Source organism: Xenopus laevis, chromosome 9_10L (assembly GCF_017654675.1).
Source record: "Xenopus laevis strain J_2021 chromosome 9_10L, Xenopus_laevis_v10.1, whole genome shotgun sequence".
NCBI classification, from domain to species: domain Eukaryota; kingdom Metazoa; phylum Chordata; class Amphibia; order Anura; family Pipidae; genus Xenopus; species Xenopus laevis.
Genome location: NC_054387.1, coordinates 55,740,431 through 55,767,277, shown reverse-complemented (window position 1 = coordinate 55,767,277; position 26,847 = coordinate 55,740,431). Strand labels below are relative to the sequence as shown.

The window sequence follows — 26,847 nt, the reverse complement described above, 5'->3', positions numbered from 1 at the left end:
ATAAATTGAACACCTTAAATCCGAAGGGACTTAATGAAGTGGTCTCTTATGCTCCATTTATCTTTAAATAAACTGATAGGAAACCAGTATTTGTTATATATAAGGGCTAGATGTGTGTGGGACAATATTAGTGAACAGAATATTTCTTTTTATCTGTGAATATGATAACATTGTTATAATGATACACAATATTTTGATTAGCAACGGAGTCTATTGAGAAGCAATAGCATATGAGAGGAGTCTTAGAATTTCTCTTGAAAATTATTATAGGAGATTCTCTGATAATGACTACAAAAACCACTCTCTATTGGCTCACCTGTAGATGTACTTACTAGACTGTGTTTGTACACTCTTTATTTTTATTATTATTCATCTTTATTTAGATTTCCTTTATTTCATTTTTTCACATAGGTGCCACTTTACCTAGTAAGTCACGTTAAGGGTCACTTTAGTATTTCGGTGGCTGGGGGCATGTATCCCACACACTGTTTCCTCATTGTCATAGAATTAAGAGCCTATTTTAATATTGTTATTGGCTAATACACTTTATTCATGATAGTGCTGACCGCTTGATGTATAACTTGCCCATATTTGCGCTCTGCAGGATCCGTGCACTAGATGAAGGATGAGATCCCTCCAGGTGGTGAAATATGTGGTCTAACACAATACCCCATGAAGAGTTAATATCCGCAGATCCAAGGTGAGAAAGACTGACAACCCAATGAGTATGTGGGGGTCCTGGATCGATGGGACTATTGATACCCACTAGAGAAGTTCAGGCTGAATATGTGGTGATAGATGGACATGACCTGTGGGGACCTACTCCCAGGTAACTAAAAAGAATCTACAGCATATCGCTGTGGTTTGCCCAAAGGGATATAGCTGCCTGCTGAAGCCCTCTACTGATGTGCCATTGTGCATGTATTGCCTTTTGACGAGACGGACGACTGCCACAGACGAAATATGGGAATTTCAGCACCCTGCGTGCTGAGTGACGGCGCGGGTCCTAAGAAAGAGTTTCAGCATGCGGTTGCTAACGGTGCAGGTCCGTAGAGATGGAAGCAACTGAGAGTGGACACGTCACTGATGACCCGGTTGCTAACTCTGAAGGCCTGTATCAGGTTGAGAAACAATTGTGAGCACCAAGAGGTGAGTGAGCACTCTTACTGACTTACTTACCTGGCAGAACATAGAAATTTGGAGAAGAAATGCTGACTACTCTCTGTGGATTGTGTTGGCGCTAAGTACCCCTTGATCTATCGAGTGCGTGGGCAGCGCTAACACACAACAACATCTGAGCGCTTCAACAACGGACATTGATCAGGTAGACTCAATAACAGTTAATCAGGGCTATTTAATATTGCTTAACAATTTTAATAACACTTTGAATCATATACTGTGGACATGAGGAATGCATAGGCTTTGCTATTGTTTGATGCTTTTCTGACACACTATGTTGGTCTAGATAGTACTGACATTTTAGACACGGTTTACATGTTTTCTCTGGCACCTGTGGTTTTAATGTTTCTATGGATATAAGGTTTATTCTCTTGTTTATATTTTTATGTATATATTTTAATATATATGATTCACAATGGAATACTTTATTGAATGGATGGTGATGATTGGTTCATTTAAATGGTGTATAAACACTCATTAGCCAATGATTTGGCTACATGTCACACATTCCTTGCCTGACACACCCCCACTTGTCCTTTCCTGTATATTAAACGTTTATTGTGCAGTGTTGTATCACTTTGAGAAAGGCTGGTGTCTCAGCCGAAACGTTAGTTTTTGTGCCCCTATTAAATAATTTTTCCATTCATAAGACCTGAGAGTGCTCCTTTTTTGAGGATCATTGACTACATATTTTAAGGATTGCACCTAGGCATTTAGGTTGCTGATTTTTCGAGAGTGCCGGTATTCTACAAGTATATATATGTATATATATATATATATATATATATATATACACACACACATACATCGATATATTCACAGACAGATATACAGATATATGAACTACACATCTTCACCACCACTGAACTTTAATCCTCCCAATGAAAGGCCAGATTAAAGGATCTGTGTAACTCACCAAACTTTCCAGGTGGAAATTTCCTATTTTATAGCCTCCAAAGTGTAAGATTCCTGGCTTGGCCTCAACAGCAGTGTTTTTGTGGAGTTTTGAGTAAATCTCTGCAAAAATAAATAGGGGAGAGAATGTACTGATTGGGTGAAATAAGGACAATGTGGGTGAGGGACCAAACACAATGTAATGGGGACAGTAATGGGAAGGAGATAGGTGTATGTGTTGGATGAGGAGGTTAGATGCTTGTATGCAAAAGGAAATTGTTCCAGTGCATCAAATGCCTATACAGTTGGGATGAAAAGCTGTATGTAGGGGTTGCAGAGATAATATAGTAAAGATATACACCATGGTGGTAAGACAAACACCTCACATAATCAGATTCAATCTCAGGGTCTTTCTTGGTAAATTATTCCAAAATGGAAGAATACACCTAGTGTTACCAGACAAGGCATTTGGTGTGACAATTTGCTGTTTGAACTTTGTAAATACCACAAGGAAGTACCAGATAGCTGTGTATAAGAAAGACATGGCAGGTGTAGAACTGCTCTGCATTACTGCTCAGGCCACAAGAGGTATGTATATACCAGGAGGCTGAATTGGTGTGGTAGGTACATGAGAGTTGCATGAGCATAGGAGAGAACGAAGCCTATAATGGATTGGATGCGTTGGCTACGCAAGAGGATGTAGCAGATGCAGGCATTGATACATGGCCACATAACAGGATGAAGCTGGAGCAGGACAGGATGTGGCAGCTGCAAAACTAGATTTGCTATGTACATAGAAGATTATGGCACAAAAGAAAGTGGCAGGTGAGTCAGAAGTTGCAACAGGTCAAAGAAAAAGGCTATACAAGGGCAGGTGCATAAAAGGATGTGAGAGAAAAAGAGTTAATGAGAGTTTGTGGGTCCATGTGCGAATGCAGAAGGTGCACAATAGATTGGCATACAAGAGGATAAGGCAGGTTCATTAGTAAGTGCAGCATGTACATGAGAGGAAGAGGCAGGTTCATTAGTAAGTGCAGCATGTACATGAGAGGAAGAGGCAGGTTCATGGTAGGTTGAATGAGCCCAGAGTGGGTACAGTTCTCTCTGCCATAATCTTCAAATAAGCTAATACTCACTTGACTCAAGCAGATGGTTTGGAACATTTCTTCTTACAGGCTTTTCAACCAGACTCTCCAGAAGTATTGGTGAAACCCTCTTAAATCTTTTATCCTCTGTGGGAAAATCCAACATGGATGCCTGGACCACCTCCATTGTGCAACAGAGTTTAGATATGGGTACAGTAGAATCCAGATGTTACCTAGGAAGTAACCATGTTGAGAGTCAGACCAACATTACATCTGTATCCAACCATACCAGGCTAAGAGAGTCAAACCAACAGTATCTGTGGCCAAACATATCAGGCTTGGAGGGTAAGACCAACAGTATCTGTGTCTAACTGTACCAGGGTTGCAGAGTAAGACCAAAAATATCTGTGTCCAACCATATCAGGCTGGGACAGTCAGACTGATGGTGTTTGTATTCAGCTGTACCACGGCTGGGAGAGTCAGAACATTGGTATCTTTGTCCAACTCTACCAAGACTTGGAGAGTCAGACCAACTGTATCTGTGTCCAATGTAACCAGCCTGGGAGAGTCAGACCAACAGTATCTGTTTCCAACCATACCATTAGTCTGAGAAAGGCAGGCTAATGTTATCTGTGTCCAACTGTACCAAGTCTCGGAGAGTCAGGCCAACTGTATCTGTGTCCAACCATATCAATATGGAAGAGTCAGACTTATGGTGTCTGCGTTCAACTGTACCATACTGTACCTATGGAATCTGTCCAACTGTACCAGGCCACATTGGGCACAGAACACAAACTCTATTATATGAAAATACATACTAATTATTTAAAACAAATCCATGCATTTGAGGGGTCCAGTTTGTGCCACCTATCAAGACATCATCCGGCAGTATCAAAAATCCTGACTGTACAAGACAAATGATCAGCCATCCCTCAGTTATAACTATATAGGTGTTAAGCGTAAGCATATTGTTCTGATTTATCAGATGGACTCCCTCCCTGTTAAATAGGTGATCCAGTCCTGGATTTACTAGTCCCCATACAGCAGTGTCGGACTGGCCCACCGGAATACCAGGAAAACTTCCGGTGGGCCCATGCTGCAAACTTTTGGCCTATTTCGTGGCCATTCCCTATTTTTATGAGAACAAAATGGCTAAATAGGTGGAATAATAGATTATAGTATGTAAAGAAAAGAGACTAGGAGAATAGAGGTTGAGTGAGGAGAGGAAGAAAATAGTACTGAGAGTGGGCCCCTGGTCTGAGGTTTTTTGGTGGGCCCCTGGTGTCCCAGTCCAACACTGCCATACACAGTTGACTAATAATGGTACTCCACTGTGACTGCACACTGGCAGCTCTAGAAACTTCTGACTGATAGTGACACTTCATTGGTTACTTTACGTCAGAGATAATCTAACTCCATTTCATCAGGGGGCAAATGATCCAGTGCTGGCAACTGTAATAAACGTATTCCCTATTGTACCAACCAAACCACCAAGGACCTCTGACACTGCCGTTCCCTGCAATAAAGAATTCTGGGATCAAGATGGCTGCCATTTTCTAAGTGCTTCTCTGATAGGAAACCAAAGAAACATAACAAATAACCCAAGTATATTTACCATGTGAGGCCCGCCAGGTAACTCTCAGGGCTGCTCCTTTTCTGGTCACCCAATGGCTCTCATTTGACCCCTCACCTCTCTGTGCCAGTAGGTGTGACTCTCTCAGAAATCTTGTAAATGTGTGGCGTTCTCTCACCACTTCTTTCAGGGTGTAGGAATGTCTCCCACACTGTCAGCTAGAGGCACTGCCAGGCTGTCTCTCAATAGGTGGCACTATACCAGTCTGTCTCTCAATAGGTGGTACTCCACCAGACTGTCTCTGAGTAGGTAGGAATGTCTCTCCCACTGTCAGCTGGAGGCATTCCTAGGCTACATCTCTCCCACGCCGTCTCTCAGTGAGTGCCCTGAAGTGCCAGTGTACCCCACTGTGTCATGCACTACACCAGTGTATATCCAAGCGTCAATATCAGAACCCCTTTGCCAGTATCAGTGTGCCAGGGTAACGGTGCCAATATTCGTGTCCCAAACCCAGAGTGACGGTGCCAGTGTCCCAGTTGAAAGTTCCAGGGTAACAGGGTATCAGTGTGCCAAGGTATGAGAAGTGGGAAGACGTGCGCCACCAGCAGTCTCTTTCTTCCTTTACGGTGGCAGGACGCGTTGCTATGGTGACGGCCTAACACTGGGCGGATATTTGGCTGTTCCATTCCATGCGGGGAAAGGCTACGGCGGGTTCAATAAATACCTGCCGGTTCTGCGCGTGTTCAGTTCCCCCTATCCTACCACGGGTTGTTATTTCGGGTAAGTAAAACCTCCAGGAATGCGTGTCCATAATAAAGTTCATAGTACTTACTCCCCCCTACCCGACTTCAATTGGTATTTCCCAAATTCACTGATTGACACTTATAGGAAGGGCCGGGTCTCCACCATATGGGACAGTCGTAGGGATGTGTCTGCTCACTGAGACCTTCTTCACACTGAGGGAAATTCGTAGGATGTCAGGCTCTCCCAACTAAGGGCCACTAATAGAAACTGGCAGCCCTACTGACTACAGACTGAGCATCCATGGCAAAATCTTAAGCATAACTAAACTCCTGTGCTACATGCTAACAGGGGCTTATGGGTAACTAGGTTACAATCTCCTGTGCTGTATGCTGACAGGGGGTTACAGGAAGTGCTCACAGTACTACTTCCTGCAGTATACAATTCTTGTATTTATTTACTAACAGTAGTGTAGGCGCCAGTGAAGTTACCAGTAGCAACCAATCAGCAGTTCATTTTCATTTAGATACAGATAAGAATCTAAAAGCAAAGATGTGTTTGTTGTTTGAGAAATGTGGGTCCCATGCAGAGTCGGACTGGGACAACAAGGGTCCACCAGAAAACCCCTGGCCCACCAGAACTTAAAACCTTGTCTTATTGAGAAAATAACCAGCCACTAGATGCCAGTTTGCCGAAGTCTATGGGAATTGGGAAACATTTTATTCATACAGATTTCACAGTAACCAGAGTAAATCTATCAAATATGATAATGTCAGGACCAGTAACGTAACTAGAGGGGGGCGGGCCGTGGCCCCCCGCCCCCCCCATCCGTACACCCGGAACTCCGTAGAAGACAGTGGCGCGCGAGCTACTGGGGGGCCCTGAGGGGGTGCAGGCCCTAGCCCTATCGCACCCCCTGCTCTCCCGGTAGTTACGCCACTGAGTTAGGACTAAATATATGTGGGCTGCTGTGCTCTGCTGTGTGTTCTGTCCCCAGCATCCCTGGCCAAAAGCCACACAGGAAGCAAGGTTCTTCAGACCCCCTTCACCACAAGGCTCTTTTGTACTTTCCCTTCCAGCCCAAAGGCCTGTGTCTCCATCAACATAATGTGCCCTTGGTGGGGCTACATTTCAGAGGGAGACGGAGTTTAATGGCCACCCCCCATATAAGTGCATTTAATAGTTCACCAAATCCAAAAGTGCCATGGTGCTTTAAGGGTTAAAGGGAATGTCAACGGAAAAAAAATGTTTTTGCTTAATAAAAGATAACATAAATTTAAGCAACTTTGCAATATACATTCATTACAAATTTTCTATGGTGTTTAAGTTATCAGTAGGGATACAGCAAATCCACTATTTTGGAATCCGCCGAATCATTCACAAAAGATTCGTCCGAGAAACAAATCCTAATTTGCATATGCAAATTAGGGATGGGAAGGAGAAAACATTTTTTACTTCCTTGTTTTGTGACAAAAGTGACACGATTTCCCTCCCGCCCCTAATTTGCATACACAAATTCGGATTTGGTTCGGCCGGGCAGAAGGATTCTCCGAATCCGAATCCTGCTGATAAAGGCCGAATCCTGGCCAAAACTCAAACCGAATCCAGGATTCGGTGCATCCCTAGTTATTTAGTTAAATGAGTTATTTAGCTGTTTATTCAGCAGCTCTCCAGTTTATAATTTCAGCAATCTGGTTGCTAGGGTCCAAATTACTCTAGCAACCATGCATTGATTTGAATAAAAGTCTGGAATATGAATAGGAGAGGGCCTGAATAGAAAGATGATTAATAAAAAGTAGCAATAACAATATATTTGTAGCATTACAGAGCATTTATTTTTTTAGATGGTGGTTAGTGACTCCCATATGAAAGCTGGAAAGATTCAGAAGAAGAAGGCAAATAATTCCAAAACTCTAAAAAAAGAAAAAGCGAGATGTTGCTTAGACATAGCTACTCTATAACATACTAAAAGTTAACTTAAAGGTGAACCACCCCTTTAAAATCACATTGGAAGTCTGTCCACCCATCCCATAAACTCACTGGAGCCAATTCATATAAAGAAGCTGCTTCAAACATTTCTAGTCTCTATGGAGCTTTAGTGTGGATAATAATATGTTTTCATTACTCATGCTTAGGTGACTATTATTGCTCTGGTGCCCATGGGTAGAAGTGCCTGTTACAGGTAACTACCCTCTCCTTTATCTCTGCAGATTGGAGGCTACAGTAACAGTAATCTGGGAATGTACTGTACTTGCCCCTTATCTCTCATAGGGTGTAGATTGGAGGCTACAGTAACGCATGGGGCCTGGACACTTATTCCAGGGCCAGATGATGGCACATGGCCCTGCTGCTCCTCCACTTTTGGTCTGCCTGCATCTGGAATCATTGTTTCCTCTCTGGTGCAGGCAGATGTGGCAGATTTCGGTGCTGAAATGCAACATTTTGCATTTTACGCCAAAATTCACCCATCGTTGCACTAATCTGCTTGCAAAGACATTACCTCGGGAAATCCCAGGTCAGGCTGGCACCTGTCATGTTCCTCCCAGCACCTGAAGACTTGGCAAAAACAACCCTCACTGCCCTTATCTCCTCGGCATCAGTCATCAGATTCTGTGCCCTTTGCCCTTAAGCAGAATCCACAGGTGCATAATGGCTATGTTTCATGGTGCCAACACATCATCATTTATTTATATAACACCAAGTTACATAGCGTTTTGTAAGGGGTTTTACAATAATGTAATAGACAAAGGTTACGGAATAAAAATAGCATCAGAGGGCCCTATTCTCAAGAGCTTACAATCTAAAGAGTTGAGGTGAATTTGAGACATAAGAAGTATGAAAACAGGTGGTGATTTATAAGTTAATGTCTGGTCAAACAAGATACATTGCATATGCTTTCCTAAATAAATTGGTCTCTAGGGAGTGTTTGGAAGGAAGGGGATAATATGACAGTCATTATGGGTTGCACTGAAACTACAAGGAATGGGGGCAATACCTGTTGAATGTACATTAGAAATGGCTGCTGCTCCGAGGGCACCCTGCAGCGCCTGCAGCACTTGAAGCACGTTCCTGGCACGGGCTGTGTGATTATTTCATTAGAGATATTTAAAGCCAATGGCTGGGGCAGGGAGGGGCTTGGCTCAGACTAGGTTGTGAGACTTCAGCTCAGAAGTGTATTTGCCCTGAAGCCACTGAGTGTCTCACACTGCCTGTGGTATGCTACTGCCCCCCTTACACTCTTCCCGGTGCTTCCTGCCCCTGTTACTCTTCCCTGCTCTGCTCCTGTCCCCCTTCCACTTTTGCCTGTGCTGCTCCTGCCCCTGCCATTGTCATAAGGATTATTGCCCTGCTCAGGGCACTGAGGATTTCCATGCCAGTATCTGCCTTTTTGTCTCCTATCTGAAAGCTATAGGATGACCACCTCCGACTGGCTTTGGAGCACTGGGATCTGGGCACTAGCCCTTCTTCTTAGACCTGTAAGTATTAGATGGTTCTTGACATTTTGTGGTCTAGGTAGGAGCAATGCTGTTGTGTAGCCAGAACCTTAACCCTTACTGGTCTGTAGTTGAGGTTTGGTTATTTGAGGTTAAATCTTGGGGTCCATGCTTCCTGTACCCCTAAAGTCCAATACATTTCTTTACAAGGGGAATGTAAATAAACATCTCAACTTCCAGCCCTGGTGTAACGTGCTCCTCAGATTCCTCTAACTCCAAACAAAATAACACTTTTACACTTTAACACTTGGCTGAGTTGGAAGGGCAACACTTTATTCCAGGGTTGGAAGGGGCAGGAAGAGTAAGACTTTAAACAGAGGCGAAACTAGAGAGGAAACAGACCCTGAGACTGCACGGGGACCCAGGAGATATAGGGGCCCCATGAGACCCTAATTCATATATAAGTTCAATAAATACTGGTAAAACAGGTCAGCATCTAGACATTTTGGGGACTTGAAAAATAATGTGCTGTGGAGCCCATTAATAGCTAGTTATGCCACTGACTTTAAGCCAGGGTAGGAAGAACAGAACTTTATACCAGGGTTGGAAGGGGCAGGAAGAGAAACACTTTATGCCAAAGTTGGAAGGGGTAGGAATGGTAACACTTTAAACAGGGTTGGAAGGACAACACTTTTTAAAAGGGTTGGAAGGATAACACTTTATAGCAGGGTTGGGAGTGGCAGGAAGGGTAACATTTTATACAGGGTTGGAAGGACAACACTTTTTTAAAGGGTTGAAAGGGGCAGAAAGGGTAACACTTCATAACAGGGTTGGAAGGTGATAGAAAAGTAACACTTTACAGCAGAGCTAAACGGAGCTGTAACAGTAACATTTCATATCAGAGATGTACAGCTTGCAGTGTTTAGCTACGGTTGAACTCCTATCATCCACTGACAGCCTGAGTTGTAGTTCAGCCTCTGCTGAGAGCTGCAGGTTGAATTAGTAGTGGGACCCAAAACAATATCTTGCTGGGCACTAGGCACCGTTAAGAACAGCCCAACTGTGCAGGATACAATCTGGGGTTTATTTGTCACTCAAGTGAAATTATTAGAAATGATTTTCCCCATTATTTTATTGAGCTGTCAGTTAGACACAGAGGGACATTTATTTATCAAGGAAGAGTCTTTAGCTGAAAGTTAAGAGCAGAGATTAGGGGAGAGAGAGATGGGTCGCAGGGTCGGGAGCTTCTCTTCTACTCAATAAATGTTGGATCGGAACTGCAGCACATGGAGCAGATACTGTATGTCATTGTTTCGGGAAGGGAACAAACTTGTTATTGCACTTACTGCCCCTGAAAAGCTCCATCCTTCTGCTCAATAACAGAATCACCCCACTCAGGCATTTCCTTCTTAGGGATATTTTATTCCTAAGCACTCACACTCACTAGTTTAACCTCGGATTGAGTCCAGAAAATAAGGATTGTTTTCATCTTACATTTTTATTGGATTCCCAGTTGATACTAAAAAAGGAAGATTCAATACACTTGTATTAGGTTAGAAAATTTAAGGAATGTACAAGCAATATAGGGAGCATTCAGCATGTTACATTATGTACCGGTTGTACCAGGTAAGTACTGGGTCCGACCCAGTAGAGTAAATGAATAGTACCAGTTACATGTTAAATTGATACAAAGTAACAACAAGAATAAAAATACGTTTCTTTTGTTAATTAAATACTAAATGAGTGGGTAAGGACCCCCCCCCCAATCAATAGTCTATTTAGGGTTACCCAGTTTGCCTGCAAAGCATATATTTATCCAGTGAAATACTTGTCTGCTTTTTATTTATAGAGATCCAATAAATGTTTAGTTTTATTTTAAGTAAATGTTTATAGAAGCACACCATCAGGGCCTCATCAGTGTCCCTAGCTGCTAAATCGATGTGTTTTATTAAATGCTTCTGAATATGAGGTGCATCCTTTAGGGGAGGTCCCATCAATTCAGCCTACAAGATCATTTTGTAAATGAACTTATAGAATTGAATGTATAGCCCTTATCTAAAACCTAACAGCACGTGAACAGGACCACCAGATATGTGCCATAGTTCCTGCTAAAAAGCAACCCTTAAAACATTTATTATGTACTCCTATTTACAATCCTAAGCAGAGCTAAATACCAAAGCCAGAGACTTTATAGCCTTCTCCTAAAAGTACCAGTACTGTATTGATAAGTCTACATTTCAGGTTAACCCAGAGTTCATTTTTTGTCAATGAAGAAAAATCTATTACAGCAAGTTGCCTAGTCCCTGCTGATTAGGTGCAGCCTGGCGGCAGAATGCAGCTACCCCCAAACATCCCTGCAGGGATGCTGCTTTATGAGGTGTGGTCTCATCATGCATGTGTAGGTGCATGTGTAGGTGTAATGCACTAGGGCAGGGGTCCCCAAACTTTTTTTTACATGTGAACCACATTCAAATGTAAAAAGAGTAGGGAGCAACAGACGCATTAAAAAAAAATCCATAGGGATGCCAGATAAAGGCTGTAATTGGCTATATGGTAGCCTCCTATGTGGACTGGCAGCGTACAGGAGGCTTTGTTTAGCAGAACAACATTTTTTATACAACCAAAACTTGGCTCCAAGTTTGGAATTGAAAAATAAGCACCTGATTTGAGGCCACTGAAGGCAACTTCCAAGGGGTTGGTGAGCAACATGTTGCTCGGGAGCTACAGGTTGGTGGATTACTGAGCTAGGGAAAACCATGGAAGTCACATTCCTGGTCCATTGGCCCATTGGCACAAGTTGTAAGGAACATGTATTGGGCAAAACAAGTACCTTTGTGTATCAAAATTCATGAACTTTGGATTTTGGGCTTTGCCTTTTTGTTCATAACTGAGCCCTAAAACTCCCTTCTGTCCCAGCACATTGTGGGTTTGAGTTTGGCCTGAGCAATACTAAAAATGCCTGCCCTTGCTAGGTGGATTGACTACAAGAGGCACAAAAAGCTGTAATGCACGATCTGTGCCGAATATGTGGCCCGCAGCGGCTGATTTGTACAGAAGGAATTCGCTTTTGTTTTGGTTCCAAAAAGGGTTTATGTGAGGGATAATAACAGTCAGATCCGTGTCCCTTAATAACCAGTGTAATTGACTGCCCTGCTTCCTGCTTTCCTGGGAAACACAAACATATCTCAGAGTAATCTGAACATGTGGGGCGGAATCATAGACTCAACATGCCATAATAAGGGCTGGTTATTGATTTGCCCAGCTAAAACTGACATAGCAGCATATGTCAATGGGTCTCCAGTTGCTAGGGTCTGACTCCCAGTGGTACACTGAACAGACTCAAGAGGAATCACTGTCTCTGCTTTATGGTTGCTGGGGGCACTGACCATAACAACCAGTTACATTTTAGATTAAAGACAAAATAGAACGGCAAATAATGAAAAAAAGGACAAGATCTTGCCCTGAAGTTTATGTTAATTCTGAAGTTAACTTTTCCTGTAGAGCTACAGAGGCCAAGATTCGGGACAGAAATACAATAATTGTTAATGATCTATTGAGAGTCACTGCATAGCACCAAAGGGAAAAATCAGGGCTCAGCACAAGTGCAGAAGACAAAACTATCAGTCCATGCAACCAGAGCTCATTCAAATGACATGACGCCACACGATTTATCCATCTGCATCCTCCATTTTCAGGGAATAATCTTGTTAATATTTTGCAGACAAAAACCTGCGTCATGATGTGATTGATGCAACGTCCGTCTTTCCCACCGCCCAATCCCATCATTTATCAGCACTGATAAGCACAGGCCCACTTTCCCATGCACTCTCTCATGGCTGATAGTATACATGCAGTCATGTGAAACAGTAAGTGCCCCCCATATATCGTTTGTTCCTGTCTAATGTATGTGCCCATATCAATATTTGCTCTTCATACAAACAAAATAGAAAGATAAAAGGGAAGTAACTGAACAAAAAAAAAAAAAGAAAAGAAAAAACGGACTTTGCAGTCATTTATTTTACAAACAATTAAAAGATCTGTCATTTCCATCTGTGGGAAAAGTAAGTACCCCCTTGGCTCTATTGCCTAGTATTACCCTGCAGAAACAACCCCAAGAAGGCTGTACTAACTGTCTGTCAATCTATGATACCGACTGAGACATGATTTCATGGCCCACTTCATATCCCCTCCTCAAGCATCACAATGAAATTTAGATTTGGGATCTGATTTGCCCATTCCAGAACCCTCTATTTCTTTTTTTAAGCCATTCCTGGGTGGATTTACTGGAATGTTTTAGGTCAGTGCCATGGCACAAGGGCAACTTGCAGTTGAGCTTCAATCTTCTGACAGATGGTCCCACATTACCCACAAACCCTCTGGTACAATGAAGGATTTGAAGTTAGTTCTGTAATAGAGAGCTGCCCAGGCCCTGATGCAACAAAGCAGGGTCAAGGGGAAACATTAGTCTTGGCCCGAGGTTCTTTCTTGGGAGCAAAGGTATCCTTTTGGACAACCCTACACACACACATATAGATCTCATTTGTGCAGCCTCTGTCTAATAGCAGCACCATGCGTTGTGGCATTTATAGTGGAAAGAGCTGCCTGTAGGTTATGGTATTCTTAGAGACTTCCTTCAGCATCTTGTGTTCTGCTCTTGGACTCAGCTAGTTTGGTCAGCCAGGCCTGGACAACTCAATGAAATTAAATGGATGAAAGCAATGAAATCTTCTCCACTTGTAGATAATCTTCTGGACAGTGGAATGATTGATGCCCAATTGTTTGGGGATCCTTTCCAGACACACAGGACCCTATACCCTTCTTTCTAAAGGCCCAAGAGAGCTCATCCTATCCAGGCCTGATATTACCACTCACTCCAGTAATAAAAAGCAACACAACTACATGTCTAAGGGTTAAATTAGGTTCGTCCAAGATCATCTCTAAGGCTAGGGCGAGACGATATGGATTCTCCACAAGTGAGGGATCTACTGCCTGGCTGCTCCCCTGCTCTTCCTGCAGGCATGCCAGATTTCGGTGCTGAAACAAGTCTTCCAGACACAAACACAGAAGAGGATTCAGCTAGCGGTCGGAGGCTGAAATCGGGCTGTGGCTGATTTTTGCCCCGTCTGGCCCTAGCCTAACTATGTTCTAATCATTTGCCCCTATCTGCTGCAGTGGATTCTAATTGTAGGTATGTGAGTGAGGGATACAATAGGGGAGAAATTACCATTTCCACATACCAAAGCTGTATTTTCTTTATGTAAACGGCACATTGAGTAAAACATGTGACCTGATTCCCACTGAAACTGGCCCTACTCCATTCCGTTGTGATCCTGCGTTTTGGGACAGGAACGGCTAAGTGTTTGGGAACTGCCACTTGTACTAGAAAAGAAATAAAGCCTAATGATACTAATATCGCTGATTGCAATAATACAGTATGTAATTGAGTTACAAGGAAATATAATTTGTCTGACATATGATGGGGAATGAGTTTGTACCAGCCCTAATATTTCTTAACAAGATACTGAGAGAGTTTATATAAATCGCTAAATACTCTCATAATTTGATATAAGAAATGACTTCCGCAAAAATTGCCTTAACCCGACATTGAAGAACACTTATCTCTAAATTTTTCCCCTGGTTTATAAATTGCTTTTGACTGGATAACCCAGATAATGCTTGTCAGATCAGCAACATCAATTCATCCATAGAGTAATGTAATAAAAGGCATTATGTTTACCCAGGAGCAGTAACCCATAGCAACCAATCATCAGGTAGCATTTCCTGAGATACTGCTCCTGGGCAAACTTAGTGCCTTTTATTACATATGGTGGTAGAGAGGAATTACCACTTCTGGCCTGGATTTATACAGTGATCATTCTAAACTTGAATGATGTGCCCTGGAGATGGATTAAGGGTTACGATTTATTAACATTTAAGGAGACCATACAATAAACTCTCCTATGATTTCTTCACTAGAAGGTCCTTCCAGCAGACATGAGGGTGCCAGTCCAGGGTCGGACTGGGCTGGCGGGACACCGGGAAAAAACGCAGTGAGCCCCTGGCTCTTGTGGGCCCCGCCTGCCCAGATCTGCTCCCAGATCCAGGTTCAGGTGGCTTCTTTCCTGCTGATACCTCCTTTTTTTTTCAGGCGGTCGCGGCAAAAACATAGTGCATGTATACTCGCGGCAGCACACATATGCAAAGGCACAACATCACGAAGGTTCAGTGGGGGGGGGGGGCCCACACAGACCCTGTTCCAGTCAGATTAGAGGAAAGGACTTCCAAGGAGGGAAAATGGTTGTTACAGTGAATGCTGGGAAGTTGTAGGATTCTCTCTGTAGATCAGTTGTACTGGCAGATAGATTATATTTAAGGAAGGGTCAGAACCCTTTTTAGCAAACGAGAAAATATAAGGCTACTGATGTTGATGTTTTTAGTACAATGTTGATCTGAGTCTTTTGGAGTCAGGAAGAAACTTTTTTTTCAACTGGCAGAGAGCTTCAAATAGTGTATTTAACCTTAAGATACTAGCTCCATGGAGTCTGTATGTTCTCCCTGTGTGTTTGTGTGTGTGGGCCTTTGGGTTCTATTCTTTCCAGTGCACTGCCTGCAAGGAGTCTATATGTTTTTGGTTTTTTTGGGGGGGGGGGCTACTTAGGTTTGAGTCAGACACGACATGTATATTTAGTATAGGTAAATCTAAAAACAACTGGACTTGCTGAGTAATCACACCAGTCAGCTGAAGAAGCTGCTCGGATGAGTAGTAAAACGTCTTCATTGATTACTCAGCAAGTCCAGTTGTTTTTAGATTTACCTATATTAGATATACCATGACCTGGATGAATGAAAATCTTCATAGTCACACGACATGTATGTTTTTCCTGTGATCATTTTTGACTCACCAGGCACTATATTCATAGACCCCACTATGATAATATACTTGCCCTGGCACTAGTTTAGTGACGTAACTAAAGAGCAAGCAGACCCACATTCCAGGCTTCTGTGTCCCCTGGACCGAGATGGGTTTTCAGCGCGTGCCCCTCCAAAGATTTTTGTTTGGGGCGCACTGTAGTTTAGTTGCTGCAATAGTTCATCTCTCTTGGCAGATCATGGCGCTAACTGAATGTCTCCTCTCTCTACAGGCTGCAGCCCAGCTGTCATGTGACCTCCTTAGGGTCTTAAAAATGCAAGAAGACCTCTGTACTGAGGCTCTAGCAGCTGAAAATGTGTCAAGGAATTACTGGCCAGAGGGAGGTGAGAGGTGCTGGGTCTGGCTGGAATCAAACTCTGGCTGAGCAGCCCCCCATTGTGTCTTTATATTTATATATCTGGCTAGTACTGGCTTGTTTTAGGTAACAATGAGTATTTGCTGTAACTGACCCTTCATTTAACATAATCGTAACATTTTACCCTAAGATGTATTGTAAGAACAGATGGGCATGTCCAGACAGGATCTGCCAACTCTCTTTCTTATCTGCAATCTCCTGCCATAGCTCCTCCAGGTCTGATTCAGACACTAACCTGGCCATAGACGCAAAGATCCGGTCGTACGAATCCTCGATTCGTATGATTTTCGGACTGTGTGTCGAGAGTCCCGACATTTTTCATCCCATGGAGATCGGTTGTTTAGTCGATCGGCCAGGTTAAAAGATTTCTTTCAGCTGCTGATAATTTCTTTGCATGTATTACTGATCGTACGATTTTCAGTGGGAGACTGTCACCAGCTTTGTCGGACATAACTTTCGTACGATTGCTGTCAGGGACAGAACATCGGCTGATCTGATCTTTTACTACTTTATTTGATCTGAATGGTTAGTGGCAGGTCGGGAGATGGGGAAGTCCGATCATTCGAGGATTTGAACGATCGGATCTTTGCATCTATGGCCAGTTTAAGGATTTAAGAACCTACTGCCTGGCCCCTAGGGGTCCCTGCAGATGTCATTCACTTTAGTTTATTTGCTTCCTAGTTAGTGAAGGTGTTAATGATTCTGACGAGTCTTAAACTTTTCTGATTTTTTGTTATTTTAGGATGTGTTGGGAAGTGGGATAAGATTAGCTGCTGGCCTTCCTCTGCCCTCGGAGAAACCGTTACCATTCCCTGCCCCGAGATCCTGCAGGGCTTCACAGATCAGCAAGGTAGGTGCAAAGCAGGAGATTCTCTGCCAACTGCTTGGTTGATGTGCAGTATATTAAATAGGGACAAAATGGCTTACATGGGAGATGCTGACCTGATTGATAATAAATCCAGTATGAGCTTATTTGCTTCATAGCTACACCTCAATATTAAGGTGTGGCTCAGATCTCACTTATTCCTGTTCTGGGAAGATCTTTGCCTGTTGGTCAGCCAGGGGCTCTTACTGGCCAGTGAGGGGGAAGTTTAGTTGGCTTCGGTCACAGATAGGGTTGCCACCTTTTCCTGAAAAAAATACTGGCCTTTTTATATTCTTGATGTCTATTAATAACATTGGCATCGAGCATCATGCATACTGGCTAGGCCGGTAAAATACCGGCCAGGTGGCAACCCTAGTCACAGAGCATTGTGAGATAAGTCTGTGAGCGGAGATAAAACAGTGGGAAAATAATAACATGGTGTCTGTTTTTCCCAGAGACACATCGGCACACATATAACAAGATGATTAGTACAACTAGTGAGACACACAAAACGGCCCGTGTATAAGATGACTAGTATGACTAGTGAGTCAGTGGCTTTACAGCAAGGCTCCCTTTTACCCCACTGGGCAATCCCTCGGCTTATTACTAAAATCTAACCCATAGCTCTAAACTTTTTATAATCAAGTCCCATTTTATCCCGACCAGGGTCCTTATACAGAAACTGTACGAAAGATGGCTGGTCTACAAGGTTCCCTTCAATAGATGTGGCGTGTGGATATGATGCCAATATAACAGACAATGTGGTAAGTAACTGGTACATGTACACATTCCTTTTCTTTATTCCAACACAAACATGCCTCCATAGTGCCAGCTATTTTTATATGAAAAAAGGCTTATTGCTGACTTTTCATTCTAAGTGCAAAACTGAAGGTGAGAGGGACCAGGCCTTCCCTGGGGTAGTTAGAAACTATGAGGTAAGGTTGAGATGCCCTATTCGGACAGTTAGGAGGAATGTTGTGACTCTAATGAAATTTCTCCAGTACCCTACATTATCCCCCAGGTCTATTTCATGCACCTGAAGACTCTGTACACCGCTGGCTATGGAACCTCTCTGGCTTCCCTTGCCCTTGCCCTGGCTCTCCTGGCATCATTCAGGTGAGTACTGATGGGACTGGGGCCAGTTTAGCAACTGGGTCTGTTACATCAGTTGACCCTGCCCAGGACTGGCAATCTGTGGGCTCTGGCAAATGCCAGAAGGGCTGCTGCAATATGCCATAGAAAGTCACTACTAAGTGGGCTGGTAGGGGGGCTGTTTGGGCCTCTGTGTACTTGAAATGCCAGGGCCTATTTTGAATCCCAAACCTGACCCTGCCCATGTCTTCTCATTGGCCACAGGCGACTGCGTTGCACTCGCAACTACATCCACATGCACCTGTTTGTGTCTTTCATCCTACGTGCAATGTCCATCTTCATAAAGGATGCAGTTCTTTACTCCACAGAAGACATCAACCATTGCAACATCTACTCAGTGAGTGGCCATAAAGTTTTACTCACTGGAATGCACTGAATCGGGGATTCAGGGTTCCCGGGAATCCAAGGGTCTAATGAATTCTGATTGTGTTGTTTTAGTGAAGAGAGAATTTATTGAGCAGATCTGCTCCACTTCAATATAGGGGAATTAGCACTAGGTGTTAAAGTCATTTGTGGTATTTTAGTTGGATTTATGTTCAAAACCCATGTAGGAATTTGGGATGGAACCATTTGGCAGGTGCAATTACACAATGTTTAGTGCTCAGCGCCATGGATATCTTTTTGGCAGACCAGTGAAATTTAATCTATGCCCTGATTTGGTGAAACTGCTAGGGAGATTACTGCTCTGTCTCATCTCTTTTTCAGCAGATATAAATATCAGGTCTAGAAATTCTACAGATCTGTTTGTTTGTGTTACTTGGCATCCTCTGCAATGAAAAGCTGACAATATGTTTCCTTCATCCACAGACCGATTGTAGCTTCCTTATGATTTTCTTCCAGTACTGCATCATGGCCAACTACAGCTGGCTGCTGGTGGAAGGACTGTATCTCCATACCCTGCTGGTAATCTCCTTCTTCTCAGAGTGGAAATACTTCTGCTGGTACATCGCCCTGGGCTGGGGTGAGTGCAGTACATTAGGGTCTGAGGCAGAGGTCACAGCCATTCTTACTTTTAAGAAGCACAGAGGGCAAATAGATGGTTTGGAATCTCAATACTTGGGTATGGGGCCATAGAGGCAAGTTTAATGTTTCTGTCCTGCTTTCCAGGATCTCCATTGGTTTTCATTATTGCCTGGGCTGTGTGCCGCCATCTTTATGAGAACATTGGGTAAGTGAGGGTGATGGGAAACACAGATGACTTGTATTTATGACTGTAACATGTCAGTTCATAGAGTTGCCATCTTCATGTAGAAACTTATATCTACATGTAAAATTATAGCGACTGTGTTGTTCCATTCAGCAAAATTAACCAGCTAAGTAGACTGACTCACGTGTGATATATTTGATTCCAGTTGTCCCATTTACTTGCCTCAGATGGATTTCTCCGTGTATGTGTCTGGTATGCCATTGGCTTACACAATCACTTCATAGAAGTACAAGGCTCTCAGATTGTGCCAGCTGTTATGGTGCCATCCTGCCAGGAAAGAGCTGGTTGATTTGTGTCAGATTGGGGCACCTTTACAGACAAAGCCAGAAACAGAACAGACCTGTCAGGAAGAAATATCACATTTATCCAGAAAGAAGCAACCCATGCTCCCAGGGTTCTACCTGAGTGAATGCCTGGGCCTTGGTTTCCCCTATCAGTCCTGGTTACTGCCCCATTTCTTCCTGCTGCTTTTTCTTCAAATGTTGGCATTGCTTGGCACCCCCAGTGTTCTCTGCTGGGCCAGTATTTGTTTTAGAAACATATGTGAATTTAATCAAAATAAAACACATGTGGGTACCCAGGATACTTAATCAATTAATTCTAGGTACTACCGTACTGTGATGAAATGTACAGTGACAGACCCAGTCCTCCTACAATGTGCCCCCAGTCTGGTGGGTAAAAGAGCACACCAACTCATTGTACCAATGCAGAGCCATTGCTCACAAGCTGCTGCCTCCCATTGGGGCCTCATAGTTACACTGTAAGCTTTTCTAAGGACAATGTCTTAATACGGGTACACAGTGTAACTCCTCCTCCCCCAAGCTGTCTATTTCTGCCAAAAAGAGTGTGTCTAGCCCAGCAGGATATATGAATGCCCCCCAAAAGGATATACTAATGACTTGTGTATGCTTCCTTGCAGGTGCTGGGACATTAATTCCAATGCTAGTATCTGGTGGATAATCCGAGGCCCAGTCATTCTGTCCATTTTTGTACGTGAGAAAAAAACCTCAGATATAATATGTTCCAAACCCACTTTCTTACAGCCAACCTGCTGCTACAGAACTACAATTTCAAGCATGTTCTTCCCTACCTGTCATGTAGAGAATGCTGGGAGTTGAGTTTCAACCAGTGATGGGCGAATTTGCGCCGTTTCGCTTTCGCGCGAAATTTGCGAAACGGCGAAAAATTCGCGAAATGACGCCGGCGTCTCGTTTTTGACGCCGGGCCCGTTTCTGACGCCGGCGCCCGTTTTTTACGCCGGCGCCCGTTTTTTACGAAAAAAATTTGACGCCGGCGAATTTTTTTGGCGAATTTTCGCGGCCGTTTCGCGAATTTATTCGCCTGCCGCGAATCGCGCAAATTCGCCGCGAATTCGCGCCTGGCGAATAAATTCGCCCATCACTAGTTTCAACTTAGTCTAGAGGAGGATTTCCCAGACTCTACTAATGTCCTATATGAATCATGTGTCCCATCACCAGGGTTATAGTGCTAGGGGAAATGTAACAAACACACTCATTCAGGAGAATAATACATATAAAGTAATGTTTATTATGGGAATGTGAAGCAGGCAGGGTGATCTTATGGAGTTGCTTGTGGACAGTGCTGAGCTGCTCTGATCTACTGTCCCCATGCAGTGTCGGACTGGGATGCCAGGGGCCCACCAGAAAACCTTAAACTATTATTCCTCCTCTCCTCACTCAACCTCTTTATTTTCCTAGTCTTTTATATCTACTTACTATATTCTTCCATTATTAAGCATTTCCTCCCATAAAGAACTTGGGAATGGCCATGAAATATGCTAAATTGTTAGAAGCAAGAGGCCTATTGACACCTGGGCCCACCGGTAGTTTTCCTGGTATCCAGTTGGGCCAGTCTGACACTGTCCCCATGTGATGATCTACTGGTCTGGCAGCACATCACTTACTTCTCAGTGTTTGATTCGTTATTTCAGCATGTAACACAAGATCTCCAGTAGGTGGTGCTGCATCAACATCTTGCAAATCTCAGTTCCCAATGCACATGCTCTTATACTAGAGATTCCCAAACCTTGGGGAAAGCATAGGCTAGTGAGGTCATTAGGAATGAATGTCTGTTTACTGTCTTAGCTACTCCTCAGCAGTGTCAGAATGTTAATAATTCACTTTTTAACTACCAAGGAGTTACCATGGGTCTCTTCCCTATCAGCAGACAAGTAGTCAGCACAACGACATTCACTCCTTATAGGGGTAGTGCACGTTCTTTCAATTGGCATCACAAGTCGACAGATATTTTTGAACAGCACAACTAAACTCTTCATCTTTAAAAAGTCTTTATTTGTGCTTTTAAGGGCATCACAGCAACGTTTAAAAAGTTGATAAAAGGCCGCACAAATAAAGGCTTTTTAAAGAAGAAGAGTTTGGTGGTGCTGTCCAAAAATGTCTCTTCCCTATCAGGGCATCTCCAGTTAATATTGTCATATACCTGCTCCCCTTAGATTAATTTTATCCTCTTTGTGAGGATCATCCGCATTCTGATGAAGAAGTTGAAGGCGACAGATGTGGTTTCGAGGAATGATTTTGGGCAGTACAAGTAAGTGCCACAAATGGGGGGGGGATTTCAGCTGATTTCAATATATATACTGCATTGTGTCATGTGAGACTGTCAGTTCTCACTTGTGTGGTTCTGTCATTTTAAGGCCATTTTGCTACAATTAGTTGGACACCTGAAGAAGAGTCTTTCTCATAGGTCACATATTGATCACTCAAGTCCATTCCAGGATCTTTAATGCAGCTGTCCAGAAAGTGCCTGAAGACTTTGGGGAATATTCATGGTAATTCCCAACATTTTGTTTCATATAGGAGGCTGGCAAGATCCACTCTGCTACTTATCCCACTCTTTGGGGTCCATTATATGGTCTTTGCATTCTTCCCAGAAGATGTGAGCAGTGGAACGGTTGAGATCCGCCTGTCATTTGAGTTAACACTGGGCTCGTTCCAGGTGATTAATGACTGAGGTCCAAGAGGCTTTACTAGGATGCATGGATTTCACTTTTGTTCTGGGGCTGATTCTCTGATTCTGGAATAATAATAATAATAGTTCTGTTTTCCTTCAGGGCTTTGTGGTGGCCGTGCTCTACTGTTTCCTCAATGGAGAGGTAGGTAGACCATCCTCTTATTAAGTTAAGCTACCCAAAACATAACAGTTCCTGTATTGTTGGGTCCTCGTGTGAGCAAACCTGCAGGTGATAACTGAAGTAACTCAAATATTGTTCATGTCTTGCCAGGTGCAAAGTGAGATCCAGAGGAAGTGGCGCAGATGGCATTTTAGGGAATATTTCCTGTTACGGCAGCAGAAGAACTCAATAGTGAGCAATGGGGTCACTGTACTTACACAAGTTTTGCCAGTCAGCCGGAGCAGCAATAAGGAGCAGAGGAATACACCAGCCCAGAAAACTAGTGTCATCTAAATTGGAGGCTCTTCATTCTCCTACAATCAAACATTTATCAGAAACCCAGATGCTTCTAGATCTCGGCATATTCAACCGATCAGTCCAATTGGGACCCTGAGTCAAGCCAACAAAATTGGGTCAACTAACTAGGGGCCACATATCTACAGGGAAATCCAGAATTATCTAGATCAGGGGAATGTCAATCTAACTGGTATCATGATTAAAGAGAATAACATAGGGTCAACTAATTGTTGGTCACAAATCTGCTGGTCAATCTAGAATCATCTAGATTTAGGCATCTTCAACCCATCAATCCAACTGGGACCCTGAGTCAAGCCAACAATATAGGGTTAATAAACTGGATTCTAGATTTGGATCTTTAATCCATCAGCAATCCAGAATCATGTAGATACAGGGACCTTTAAACAATCAACGTGTACAGTACCTCCAAAAATTCATCATCGCTAATCAAGGGAAGTCAACCCTGAAATCTAGCATGATGTAACTGAGTGAGAAAGAGAAATGCTAGGGTACTAAAATCGGACCAAAAACACAAGATCTATAGCCCAGACACACAGGTCTAGCTAGTGATTAAGTACAGACCTGGAGATATTCAGGATACTCAGTCTGAGTGTCATGAAATCTGGTGTCACCTGGCTTGGGAATTTATTAGTTCCTATGCAGAAGGTGAAGTGAAATTGTGTGCAGAGTCTACCCCTAATCCAATATTTAACCAAAGTAAAAGGTTACACTTAAAAATTGGGTCTCTACCTACAAATTGCACACAATTTGCTTATATATTATACTGGGGGGGGGTTGCAGAGCCCTACAAGGCTACCCTTCAGTTGTTCCTTTGCCATCCCAGTCCAATCTGCTCCTCTTTTTGGCCCCGCCTTTCTTTCCTCTTCCCTTATATTATCCCTGCGTGCCTAGCTCCTCTTCTTCCCTTCTCAGTGCCTCTGCCATCTTTTTTTCCATATTGTCACTTAAATTTATATCCACCTTTCCATCCCTCAGGCATCAGTTTATGCCCATTTGAATCATTGAATACAATTTTAAGGGTCCATAGATGGGTACCACCCACTTCTACCTCCTCCTGCTATGTTGACAGGCAATTACAGAACATTAGGGGCGGGACTCTTGCATATATTATCATGTTTTGAATTATACACTCAATATACACAGCCCTGTAATGTTTTGTATGCACAATTTACACAAACATTAGCTGTATTATGTGTGAAATTTACCCAGCACTGTATTATATTGTATATATATATGTGACTACTGTACAATATGCAAAATGATGACTGAATTGTACTGTATTGTGGGCCAAATTCAAATCAATGTGAAAACATTATTGTATGGTTTATCATGTGAAAACTAGGGATGTAGCGAACTGCCGATTTGGTGTTCGCGAACGGCGTTCGCGAACACCGGCAAAAAATGCGAACGTTCGCGGACAGTTCGCGAACTTCGAACACCCGCTAAAATCGTTCGATTCGAACGATCAAAGGATTTTAATCATTCGATCGAAGGATTTTCATTCGAATCGAACGATCGAAGCCATTCGATCGAATGCTTTTCATTCAATCGAATGCTTACAATCGTTCGAACGAATGGAAATCGTTCGATTTTTAGCGGTCGAAGGAATTTGAATGGTCGAATGGTCGAACGACTTGTATTCGAACGCGAACTCAAAATGCGAACGTTCCCAAACGTTCGCGAACATTCGGCGGACGCGAACAGTCGAAGTTCGCGCGAACTAGTTCGCAGCAGAACAGTTCGCTACATCCCTAGTGAAAACATATGGATGAGATTAAATTTGAGGAGAAAATTCAGTTCCAGTTTTTCCTATAGATTTCAATAGAGATTTCATTTGATAAACAGAGAGATACGTTTTTCTAAATGAAGTGCATCTGGCTCATTGGGAAAATGTGGAATAGAATTAGGAGATAATATTTTTCTTATCAAATTGAATCTGGTCCTATATGTTAAATGTGCAGCATTGTATCATGTACAGTGATCATTTGTAACACATTGTAATGGGCTCCCAATCCATGGATTGTGCTACTGGGCCCTAAGGGTGGTGGTACATGCGGCTATCGAGGGAGATTAGTTGCCCAGCGACAAATCTCCTCTTCTTCAGGTTGACTTATTTCCCCAAAATGGCACCCGCCAGCTAAAATGTGAATCGCCTGTGGGATGGCATTCCGGCCGATTGCTTTGGCTTTCTGAAGTCACCCTAAGTTTTCTTGTGAGGCAACTTCGGAAAACGAAGCGAAGAATAGGAGATTTGTCGCTGGGCAACTAATCTCCCCGAATAGCAGCGTGTGCCACCACCCTAACACGGTGTCATCAGTTATTCTACAGACACTGATAACTATTTATTGTGTTGTACTGGTTGCAAATACATTGTGTTGTATTGCAGTGACACTGGTATAATCTGTTGTGCAATTGTGGGTTTCCTATGGACATTATTGTTGAAGTGCCCTGGGCTGGGGTAACTGTATTGGTAACATTGATTTATTGCAGATTAGTTTAATCGGCTTATCCCAGAGAACAAGTTAGGACTGGCACATGGTTTTGGAAGCCAGACAAGGGATTTTACCCTTGAGAGTAACAAAAGATCCGAAATTCTTTAGGTGCACAGAATCTACACTAATGTATAGTTACTTCATATGTGTACCAGACACATCACTTTCCTTTGGGAGTCATCAATGGGATTTTTCTGTGGGGCCCACTCACCTCATTATGTCACCACTACCTGTTCCATATCGGCAAGAGAGGTCTCTGGTTTTTGGCTGAGGATCAGTGTCCCTGGAAACAGATCCCTCAGAAAGTACTGTGACCAAGTGGTGATTCATCAAGGAACTTCTAATGGGTTGTGCAGAGTAGTACTGTGATTTTGAAACATTACTGGATCCCCAGATTTATTCTTGTGGCAACAACAGATTTCACCAAATAATCCTTCAAGATGATTCCAGAAGTCAGTGTTCTCATCATCGTGGGTCATATATCCTATATATGTCCTACATGGGCCACACATCAACATATATCTTACATAGGCCGCATATTCTACATGTAGCCTACAATTGCCACATATCCTACATGCAATATAAACATATGTATTTAAGCATAGACTTCGCCAGTAAAATAACTCACCAAATGGAGTAGGCGGCACAGGTGCTCCTGCCCCAGGCCCTCAGCTCAAGGGAGCGGACAAACCATATACAAAGAAGCAAAATGTTGGAGAAGGGCAATCAAAAGGTCACGCATAGATCACGAATGTAAAGTAAAAAATAGAAATCTTTATTGGTATAAACTGCTCATGCCTGACGCGTTTCGTGTCAAAGACACTTAGTCATAGGCTAATATATTCTGCATACCAAAGATTCAGGGGCAGAATTGTACAAAAACAATACAGTGGGGTCCAACGTGTGGTTACAGAAGCCACTGGGTGGGAGTAACTCACAACTGAATCCCAGTAGTTGTGTGGAGGAAGACACACACAGCAAGGGACAAGACTCCCCAATGAGAAGGGTCTAATCCAGAATTGATTGGTTCTTTTTGTAGTTACTATTATATTATGTAACAATCCCTATTTATTGTGGCGCCTCCCACTGGGACCAAAGAAGTACTGCCTGCCACATATCAAGATAAACAATAACGCTCTGGTCAATCTTGGTCCGGTGTAAGTGCAAAGTATTGATAAAGTGCTGCTGTATAATAGCCACACCCCAGTGACTGTTCATTAGCCCCTGCTTTCTTCTCTTTGAGTCAAGACATTAAGGGCCCTGATACCCAGAACTGCACCCCTAACCTATCCTGTCTGCAGTGGGCACAAACAAGGGACCCCTCAGGGCACCTTCTAACCAGGGTGAGGGGCCATGATGCTGCCCTTCTCCTACCCAGGCGGTATGTGCGATGCTAGCAATGTGCCTTTTAAAGCTGCACATTTGTTCAAGCACACAATATGGGACAGTAATACACATGTGCTCCTGCAT

The 26,847-nt window shown here is 43.1% G+C and overlaps 2 protein-coding genes across 3 annotated transcripts in view; one reads left to right on the top strand and one right to left on the bottom strand.

The window, feature by feature from the left end:
• LOC108701237 (cilia- and flagella-associated protein 221) overlaps positions 1–5,553 on the bottom strand; it is a 32,972-nt gene extending 27,419 nt beyond the window's left edge. Inside the window, exons 1-3 of the mRNA XM_018235595.2 lie at positions 4,774–5,553; positions 3,210–3,391; positions 2,096–2,196 (exon numbers count right to left, since the gene is read on the bottom strand). Of these exons, the coding sequence (XP_018091084.1) occupies positions 2,096–2,196; positions 3,210–3,345 (237 nt within the window). The 5' untranslated portion in view covers positions 3,346–3,391; positions 4,774–5,553. The remainder of the gene's footprint in view (positions 1–2,095; positions 2,197–3,209; positions 3,392–4,773) is intronic.
• A 3,091-nt stretch (positions 5,554–8,644) lies between these two features.
• Positions 8,645–23,091, top strand: sctr.L (secretin receptor L homeolog). 2 transcript variants are annotated; one of them, NM_001280613.1, is given in 13 exon segments: positions 8,647–8,948; positions 16,049–16,160; positions 16,935–17,042; positions 17,724–17,821; positions 18,079–18,173; positions 18,414–18,546; positions 19,017–19,170; positions 19,317–19,377; positions 20,336–20,405; positions 21,890–21,984; positions 22,254–22,392; positions 22,508–22,549; positions 22,679–23,091. In NM_001280613.1, coding segments are annotated over 13 exon segments (1,353 nt in total). In that variant the 5' UTR covers positions 8,647–8,885; the 3' UTR covers positions 22,862–23,091.
• Positions 23,092–26,847: the final 3,756 nt, after the last annotated feature.